The sequence below is a fragment of the Apis laboriosa genome, unplaced genomic scaffold, assembly GCF_014066325.1.
Source record: "Apis laboriosa isolate Shangri-la unplaced genomic scaffold, ASM1406632v1 scaffold26_cov146, whole genome shotgun sequence".
In the NCBI taxonomy this organism is placed as follows: domain Eukaryota; kingdom Metazoa; phylum Arthropoda; class Insecta; order Hymenoptera; family Apidae; genus Apis; species Apis laboriosa.
The window spans coordinates 1,351,701-1,361,425 of NW_025222592.1; the positions used below are offsets into that span (position 1 = coordinate 1,351,701).

At 28.6% G+C, this 9,725-nt stretch overlaps 2 protein-coding genes across 2 annotated transcripts; both read right to left on the reverse strand.

The window, feature by feature from the left end:
- Window positions 1–224: 224 nt before the first annotated feature.
- LOC122713969 lies at window positions 225–2,070 on the reverse strand. Its single transcript, XM_043934858.1, has 5 exons — window positions 1,780–2,070; window positions 1,053–1,686; window positions 843–976; window positions 588–755; window positions 225–437 (listed from the first exon to the last, which is right to left on the reverse strand). Exons 1-5 carry the CDS (start codon window positions 2,068–2,070, stop codon window positions 318–320), a joined length of 1,347 nt encoding a protein of 448 aa, XP_043790793.1. The 3' UTR covers window positions 225–317.
- A 303-nt stretch (window positions 2,071–2,373) lies between these two features.
- Window positions 2,374–7,185, reverse strand: LOC122713967 (FHF complex subunit HOOK interacting protein 2A-like). Its single transcript, XM_043934853.1, has 6 exons — window positions 6,922–7,185; window positions 5,120–6,178; window positions 4,225–4,675; window positions 3,689–4,052; window positions 2,800–3,300; window positions 2,374–2,722 (listed from the first exon to the last, which is right to left on the reverse strand). Exons 1-6 carry the CDS (start codon window positions 6,964–6,966, stop codon window positions 2,623–2,625), a joined length of 2,520 nt encoding a protein of 839 aa, XP_043790788.1. The 5' UTR covers window positions 6,967–7,185; the 3' UTR covers window positions 2,374–2,622.
- Window positions 7,186–9,725: the final 2,540 nt, after the last annotated feature.

Below are 9,725 nucleotides of genomic sequence, written 5' to 3' on the forward strand. Positions count from 1 at the left end.
ATATTTTTTATACATTTTAAACATTTTATACATTGAAAAAATAAAATAAAATTAAAAATTAAACTATATAAAATTTTATATAAAATTTTCTAAAATTATTCTATTTTTTATCTATTATTTTATATCTATATTATTTAAATTATTTTTATCTTTTATCTTTCATATTTTAGCATATTAATAAATTTCTCAATTCTTATTTTTTTTTTAAATATATAATTTTTTATTCTATATCTATCTTTTTTACATTCCTTTCTTGCATACATCATGTTACTATTTATATAAATATAAGAAAATTTGTAATTTTATAATATAAAAAATTACATGCGAGATACAGGAATAATATCAATTAAAGCAAGTGCATTTTGAAGTACAATTTGCAATGCATGTAGCATATATAATCTTGTACTCATTGTTGGAATCAAATGATCATATGCTTCCTATAATGAAAAAATTATATATAATAAATTATTTATCATGCAATAAAATTTATCATTTAATTATAAATATTAATTAAATATTAAATAAATATTAATTAAAATATTAATTAAATATTAATTAAAAAAATAAATCAAATAAAAAAAACTCACAGTTAAAATTCGAATTCTACGATAGTAGATACTAAATTTTTGACATAATTTTGCCAAAAATATGCAAATAACCTGTGGATTTACTTGGAATATAGGATCATATTTTAAACAATCTTTTAACATTTGCTGATATCCAATAATAAAATTATATATAAGTTCCCATTCTTCCTATAAAATATAGAGTTATTTATTTAGCATGTATTTGTTCTGAACAATTGGAAATAATAATAATTTAATATTTTGTAAATGAAATACCTCTTGTTTTAATAACGAAAAATCTATATCATTCATATGTGGTAAATTAGGATATTCTCCTTTTAATCTTTTATGATTATACTTTCCAATAATGGCTGTTATTCTTGCTATATTATATAATATAAAACATGCACCTAAAAACTAATAATGATAGAAATTGTTTCTTCAAAAATTCTACATAGTTCATGTAAAATTTTGAATTGAAAAAACCTTTTGTATTTGTGGTACTTTTATTAGTTGCAAAATTGCATCCAATAAAAACAGGACGACTTGGTTTTACAGATAATAATTCAAATGTACTTGTTGCTTTTGCAAGATCTTCAAAGAAATCATTTTCTGTTTCTGTATTGTATTCTTGTGCTTCAAAATATTTGTGTTCATTTGATGCTTTTAATTCTTTGATTTTATTCTTAACATATTCTTGATATGTTAATTTTATCTCTTTACAATTTGTTTCAATATTTTTCACAACACCACATATATATCGCTCATAATTTTCCTTTACATTTCCTTGCGATTTAGAAGTAAATACAAATTTATAATCAGAATTTTCATCTGCTATTTTAAACCCATGTAGATTTAAAATCTTCTTAGTGACACATTGTATTAAATATAATCTTTTAGTTGTAAGTTCTGATTCATTATCTTGAAGCGATTTTAAACTAAAAATCTTATTAATTGAAACAGTTTTTCCAAAATTATGTTTAGCTGTTATAACTGCTTTGATTGCATTTTCTATAAGGGGAGTACGTTGTAAAAACAAACAGACTCGTTCTTTTTCTAAAAGATATTTTTGTAATTTTATAGACCAAATATTGCTAGATGATATTAATAATTGTAAAACCTGAAAAAATCAGTATCATCAAATATTTTTTACTCTTAGAGATAGGTTATGTTTATCTTGATTGTGATTTATTTATTTTCTTTTATATTTTACCTGATTTGAAATATCTGTATCAGTATTATTATTTATGCTTCCATCTTTAATATGTAAAAAATGTTGTAAAATTGTTGTACACTTTCCATCACACTTATCTGTATCTTTCAATACATTTCTCCATATTTTAAGGCTAAGTAAAAAATATAATTCACCATTTATTGCTAAATTTTCATTGTTTATTTTAACAATTGATATATTTTTGTTAGAATTACCACTTAAATATGAAGTTATATTATTTGTAAGTAATTCCATGCAAATAATTGATGTGTTTTCCATTTGTAACTCCATATGTCAGTTACTCCAATGTGAAAGTAGCTTTAATTACTGTAATAAAATGATTTTAAAATTAGTTTCATTTATGAAATTTATAGGTTTCCCTTTCTAATATTGTTTATTTTAAATATTAAAAGTATTTGTAAACTATATAAATTTTTAATCTAAATATTTTTTATAATTGTCATATAAAAAGTAATCAAGACATTAACATGAAGGATATAAAATCAATAGAATAAAAACTAGATTGGCAAATTTTACATATTATTTGCATGCAATTTTTAATAATTAAAATATGCAAATAAAATAATTAAAATACCAATTTTCAATAATTTCTTTATTAGAGTCACAAGTCGAATTGTGCAAATAAGTGAATATGTAAATATTAACATTATTATAATATTCGCTATCCTTAAGGTATACGTATATATCTTACAAAATCATCACAAAAAACAATTTTCTATTTAAGCGTATCTAAACTGACGATCGATCATTAAGTAAATTTATTCGGCCATAATACTATAATTAAATTCTATAATTTACATTGTTCTTTTTTGATATCAATTATCACATAGAATGGTGATATTTCACATATGCTATCGCAGCCAGTTCCTTGCAAAATTCTTCTGTTACGATCACACTTTCAAATAGGATATTTTCTTTTTCCCTAAAATTAAAATTACAAACTATTTAATATCAAACAACAAACAACAATAATAATTCATTTTTTTCTCCGGTACTTACCCTTCGTGAGAACAATCTTCCAGCAATCGTTCTCGTGTTTCTTTAAGCATTTGTTTGTGATCTGGTGTCTTTGGTACTTCGTTCACCAGCTGCTTGACGACTTTTTGCAAACAAGTGAACAAGTTCTTTGTGCCGGGTGCCAGCGGTAGTAATGGATTTAATAAAAATTCATGCAGGTACGGATGAGGTAAAAGCGCCAGTCTTGAGATCACTACAGTCAACTGCAAATTGACCTCATATTTTTGCTTTGGAATATTCGTTACTTTTTCGAATAGCATCGTCATGAACGGGCCCATATAGAATCTCACGGAACAATGATCCGCTTCCGGTCTGGAATCAGAACTCGCGGAATCGTCCACAGTTATTGCTTCCAGTGGCCAGGCCATTAACGAGCAATCCGTCAACACAGTAGAATACTGCCTTTCCAAATCAGCCATGTATCGCTCATAATTATTTACGTCCGTGTCTGTTTGTAGATAACGAGGAATCAGGGACAGAAAACTGAAAATAGAGAACAAAATTGAACTGAAAATTGCGCGTTACAATGATACATTTGCGTATATATTATTATATTCAATGAATCGAATGAAAAAAAAATTTTACCAATATAATCACATTCAATGATTTATTGAAATGATCTATTGATAATTTCTAATTAAGTCATACATTATTTGTCAGGTATTAAAAATATATAAATTGAGAATTTTATAAGAAATATGACTATTGTTGAATTTTAATCGTGAAGTTTACAATTTTACAAAAATCATTTTTGTTATAAATATTCTTCAATTGAATAATTTTTTTTCTACATTTTTGAGTGATAAAAATATTTTTTCTTATTTTCTTTTTTTTGTTCATTCGTTTCTAAGATTTTTTATTAACTGCTTACCAATTTACAATTCTATGAATATTACTAGGTGCTAATGTTCGACTATGACTTTGTTCATATGAAAGATCCAGCGAACCCTTCTTCTCCCTCTCTCTTTCATCTTCCTCATCGCTCCATGATGCAATTGCACTGTCCGCTGCAGTATTGTCGTAGTAACCACGCGTAGATAAATATACTAATACAAGACAGTGCAATATATGCTCGTTTCGTTTCTCTATCATTTCCTCAAACAGCTTCAACGTTTCCAATGTTAAATCATCGCTGTCCGTGAAACAATTATCTATCAGCCTATGTAGCACAGGTGATGTCCATACATTTGGTATCTCTGGACCTCTATCTTGACCAATAAGCCAATAACTTATTTCTAAAGAAAAAGAAATATTAATATTATATTTAACATTAATATTTTATAATCGATATATTTCAAATAATTGCAAAAGAAAAAATGAAATGATTCTATTATTCCTCATTTTATTTATCCTTTTTTTTTTTTTTTTCAAAAATTTTAAGTAATAGAATAAAATTGTTGTATAAACCTGTACATAAAGCGGTGGACGTTAACTCCTTCAAACACTTAGTAACCAATGCAGTAATAAGAACAACATGATGTTCAGCCAAAGATGGTGTTACGATTTTCTCTAAGAAATTTACTCTAATGCTCTTCGCCAATGCGTCAGCTACATCCGGATGTGCTTCCCTTATCAACTGATTACAGTAATCAAACCACATGAAAAATGCAGCAACCTGCCTGCAACCAGAAAATTTTTTCTCCTTCGTCCATGCTGGCGAGTCTAAACCCCAAGTGACGTCCACGCCATCGATTTCTGTTGGATCAACGTGCGCTGGAATGGCGTTGAACAGGTTCTCTAATCTATTCGGTATCAAGGTTGTTAAATGGCTGTTTGCTACCATTTGAGCGAACGATATATCCTCCAGGGATGAAAGAACCATTATTCCCTCGCAGGCTCTTATCCTCACTGTATTGTCCTGATGAGTGAATCGTTTATGTTTGAAAACTTTGTAGTTTGTTTAGTTTGAAACTGCATAATTAAAAGTAGGGATATTTAAATAATAAATTTATTTTCTAATAATAATTTGATAATAGGATATATAGACATATTTATATAATATAAGAAACTAATATAATTTAATAGACAAATCTTTTTATTTTTAATCTTGTAAACAAATTATATTTCTATTGCATCATATAATTATAATATCATTTATCATTTATAATATCATTTATTAAAATCAAATGAAATTGAAAATCATTTGAAATTCTTTATACAAAAAATAAAAATTTTGAAGAATTTTAGATTGAAATATTTTTCAATATTTTTTGTATATGATTTTTCTTTGTATTAAATATTTATCAAATTTTAAATGAACTTAATCTAAATTAATATTAGAATATGATAATTTATTACTTACTGCGGTATTTATATAGCTCAACAAGGCATCTAATAGAAGGCATTTTGATTTCTCTGGTGTTTTGGATCTGAACAAACTCTGATCTCCATCTAAGCAATGAGAGTCATCATAAACATTCCCATATTCACCATCTAATCGCAAATCTTGAAGATTCTGTAAATGCGTGTCTATCTCGTTTATTAAAGCTACATCTTCATTTTTTTGCGAGACATCGTAATCTTGAGATTCAGAAGATTGTATAATACCCGAATTTTCACCACAAATCTCTTTCTGAATTACCGGGCTCGAAGATTGCGAAGCATTCTCTGTTTCTCTAGAAGATATCGATCCATTCGATTGACTAGATGATCCCCTTGTCGTGCCAGCCTTATTGTGTGGTCTATTAAATTCAATAGATCGTCTCTTATCATTTTCCGAGTTAAACAAATTAGGATTTATTAGTGTGACCGCTTGAGTGTCTAATGGTTCGAATAGTGGATTAAAGTTATTATTCTTTTTTCTGGCTGGTATATAAGTAACCTTCTCCACTTCAATCCTTTCAATATTCTTCTTCGTAGTGGTATTTTGTCTCTGAATATTCGGAGCATCGTTTATAATATTTGTCACGTGAGGATACTTGCAAACTAAAAAGCAAAGCGTGAGAAGGAACTGGACTTCTTCGACTTCAATAGGCGAAGGTGGGTTTCCATTGCAAAGAACGATCAATCGCTGCACCGGTCCATAAATAGACGTATGGTGCAACAAAGGATACTTGGATCTTCCTAATAGTTTTCTTAAGAAGGACAGGCAAACTGTCCTCATCCCTGGTGGAGTTTCCGCACTGGCCAATGTAGCCAGCAAATCCAGTAATTTGTGCTGCAACAGGTATTCGAGACATGGTCCTGGTTCATTTTCATTTTTCTCTTCTTCAAGTAGAATCTCCAATAATCTATCCAAATGTCGTGGTATGCCTGTGGTTTGTATGGGTACCTTGCAATCCGTCAAGTGGTTCACATAAAAATTCATAAGCTGTTTCCAGTGATAGGTGAAGTCTTGCAGCGGCGTGGCAGGCGGTGCTATCTGTGAATAATAAAAATCTATAAATATCGTGATATAGAAGAAAGAATACAGATGATAATCGAAACGGCAACGAGGGATCGTATTACGTCATCCAAGTCATCTTTGAAGAAAAATAAATAATGTGCAAAACACGGTAGATTATTAAATGTGCACATATTAATGAGATACGATCGACTGTTCGCAGGTGTAACTTGAAATAATTATATAAGATGCTAAATATAACGCACATGTTAGAATCATTAGACAATGTCGATACGCGCTCCAATCGAAAAGAATAAGTTTCGCGTGCCACTGTTGGCCAGCCGAAAACCGCTATGTCCCTGTTTGTTTGTATTTTTTTATCGGCGCCAAACGAGCGCCATTTAAATCGACCGTGCGCACACGCGAGATGACAAGAAAAAAATTCGCAATAGCGGGCAGTGTCATATTGACCACGATGGCCAAACGCACGGCATACAGATCGATATAGGTAGGACGTAAATAAATACAATGGCACGTGTAATGGTGTGTGACATTTGAACGAAGAAAAATCGTCATAAATGACGCGTAAAAAATATATACGAGCACGATCAATGAATAGTGCTTTAAATATTTTCGCGTTATTTACTATATTCTGTAAGGAAAAAAAAAAAAGAAACAAAAACGTACATGTTTTTTTGATCGAATAAATGAAGAACACGCAGTCGCGTAAGCGAGAATAAAGTCTACAATAAACAACGAAACTTATCAGGGTTATCACTCACCACGTCAATGGCATTCTTTAGCGCGATTTGAATGCCACTAATCATTTTAACGTAACGTCCGATCCTTGTCCACGATTATTTCTCGCTATGCACGCGCCTCGCGGCCGTTTCTTGCATGATCCTCGCCCTCTTCTGCATAATTTCGCATTGTTCGCTTCGTATCACCGTACTTCTCTCTCACTGTCGCTGCGATAGCGAATTTTGCGGCTTTGACGTGTTTTGTTTCCGATTGCCGGCCACTAGGTGTCTCAAATGTATGTTATGACGTTAAATACGATAATTGAGAGAGGTAAAAGAAATGGAAATGGAAAATATAAAATTCATTGTGTATAATAATTCTATTTATTATAGCTCTAAAGTAATAAATTTATATTTTAAAAATTTTATATTAATTCAAGTCGAATTCTTTATTGTAGAAATTTAGAATGAAAAAAGTAAAGAATATTTGAAAATTATTCGTAGCCCTCTATCGGAATATCTAGAAAGTTTCAATGCAGTATATTTCGATTAGACATGTTCAAGGTTAAAAAATTAAATATATACATATATCGAACTTATAAATTTGAATTGAGTAACATGTAATTGTTTTCGATTTTATTATGAATATTATTTTTTTCTAATTATAATAGAATGCAGAGTTATATAAAAAATTTTATCATCTCTACTTTATATAATATAAATTATTTAATTAATATGAATTTATATTAAAATTGCAAATAATTGACTTCAAATAAATTATGGCATTATCTTTAATATTTTTCTTTTCTATATTATTTATTTTTGTCTAATCAAAGTTGATCGATATGATGATTGATAAGATTGATAGATATTTGTCTAAACATAATAAAATATTGAATTATTGAGAACATTTATTTTTTTTATTTTAGATATTCCATTATTTGATTAATACAAATTACAATTATTTCAATTAACATAACAAAATTTGATAAATGAAAAAATTTTTTAAATTATTTTATTCTAATATAAGCAAAATTTATTTACAATTTTACTAATTCGTTTATATCTTTGGCCTCGAATTTTTCTTTATCAACGTAAATATTCTATTAATAATTATCTTATCTTTATTGTACCTCTTAAATAAAATTTCCTGTTCTAACTATTACCTGTTGTTTTTGAATAATTTCGTTTAAAATTCCGTCAAAAGAAGTAATATAAATATAAATCGTATTAAATATTTAAATTATATATTTATTAAATATATATAATATTAATATATTTGAAATATATATTAATGTATATTACAGAAATATTTCTAAAATCTCTCAAAATGTTCTCAATATCCAAACACTATGTGGCAATGGCACATCGATTGTGGAAAACGGGATTTATGATGAATTTTATTTTGCACCTTTAACGTGTACACATCTCAACAATATTAAACAGTTCGTGAATGTAAAAAAAAATTGCGACGTTTCGAAAGCGGTTCAGGCTCCGCCGAAATTAATCAATCAATTTTTCTATTCATTATCATGATCAACTAATAACGTGTTTTGTTCCAAATTTTTTTCTAATCATCTCACCGTTCAAACAATTCATCAAATATTTTAGAAACACGTTGTTTGATTCGATCTTGATCAGCTATGCGGCCAGATCGCATCTCTCGGAATTGTTAATTTTTCTTAATCAATATATATTAATTCGATGCTTGAAGAAAGGAATCTGATTATGATCGTACGATTATCGTCTTTTTTTTTTTTTTAATTATATTAATAGACACTAACTCATTTTGCACCGGTAATTAGTGATTCGACACATTTACATTGGCTATTTTGATATTGATACGATAAAAAATAAGCAAATGAAGAAGATTAGAATTTTTTTTTATTTATGGCTTCGTTTTCGAAAAATGTGTTAAATATAGGCAGTTCTTATTTTACTTTTTCGAATTATTTATTTATTCATTTTTAATTAACTTTTCCTTTTAAAGTAATTGCAAGATTGAATAAATTTTATTATATATTTTCTATAAATTCTTATGTAATATTATTATCTTTTTTTTCAAAATGAAAAAAATTCTATTTTATATTTTTGATTTTTTTCTTTTTCTTTTTCTTTTTTTTTTTTTTTTTACATAGAATATTTATTATTCTTCCTGATAAACTTTTTAAATATATTTACTACTTTTTAAACAATATTTCAATAATCTCTTACTCCTATAGAGTTCATTCATTCGTATATCACATAGTCAAAAATATAAACCTATCGAATCAGACATTGTCACCGGTGTGAAACTGGAACAACACTAATAATAAAAGTCTTCACATTGCTTTTCAATTAATAAAATACGTGACGACGACTATCTGTATCGATATCATAAATGACTACAATCGTCTAAATCGAAACTCACGTGGATCCGCGTGATCGTGCTAAATATACCGTGGCTCTATTACTCACCACTTTCAGCCTCCACAGTCGTCGCAGCATCGATAACGAGAGACCAGCGAGAGATCGGAAACGAAAAACGTTCGATTCGACTCGATTCGAGGAAATTCAACCAAGAAAGGGGAATCTTCGTTAGACGGAGCGACAATTGAAATTCACTTTTTTTCTCTTTCTCTTTTTTTTTTTTTTTTTTTCCGATATATCGATATCAGCTCGCGCCAGGAAATCTTATCGCAACGACAATGAAAATAAGTACATATGCAACGGTCTCTATTACGTCGACAAACTCGATAACGTTCCTCCTCGTCTTGGCCAAACTTTTGACTAACCGCCACCGCGGTTTCGTAATCTGAGAATGCGATCTGAATGGCAATCGAGGCGAAGCTCTCGAGCTCTGACGA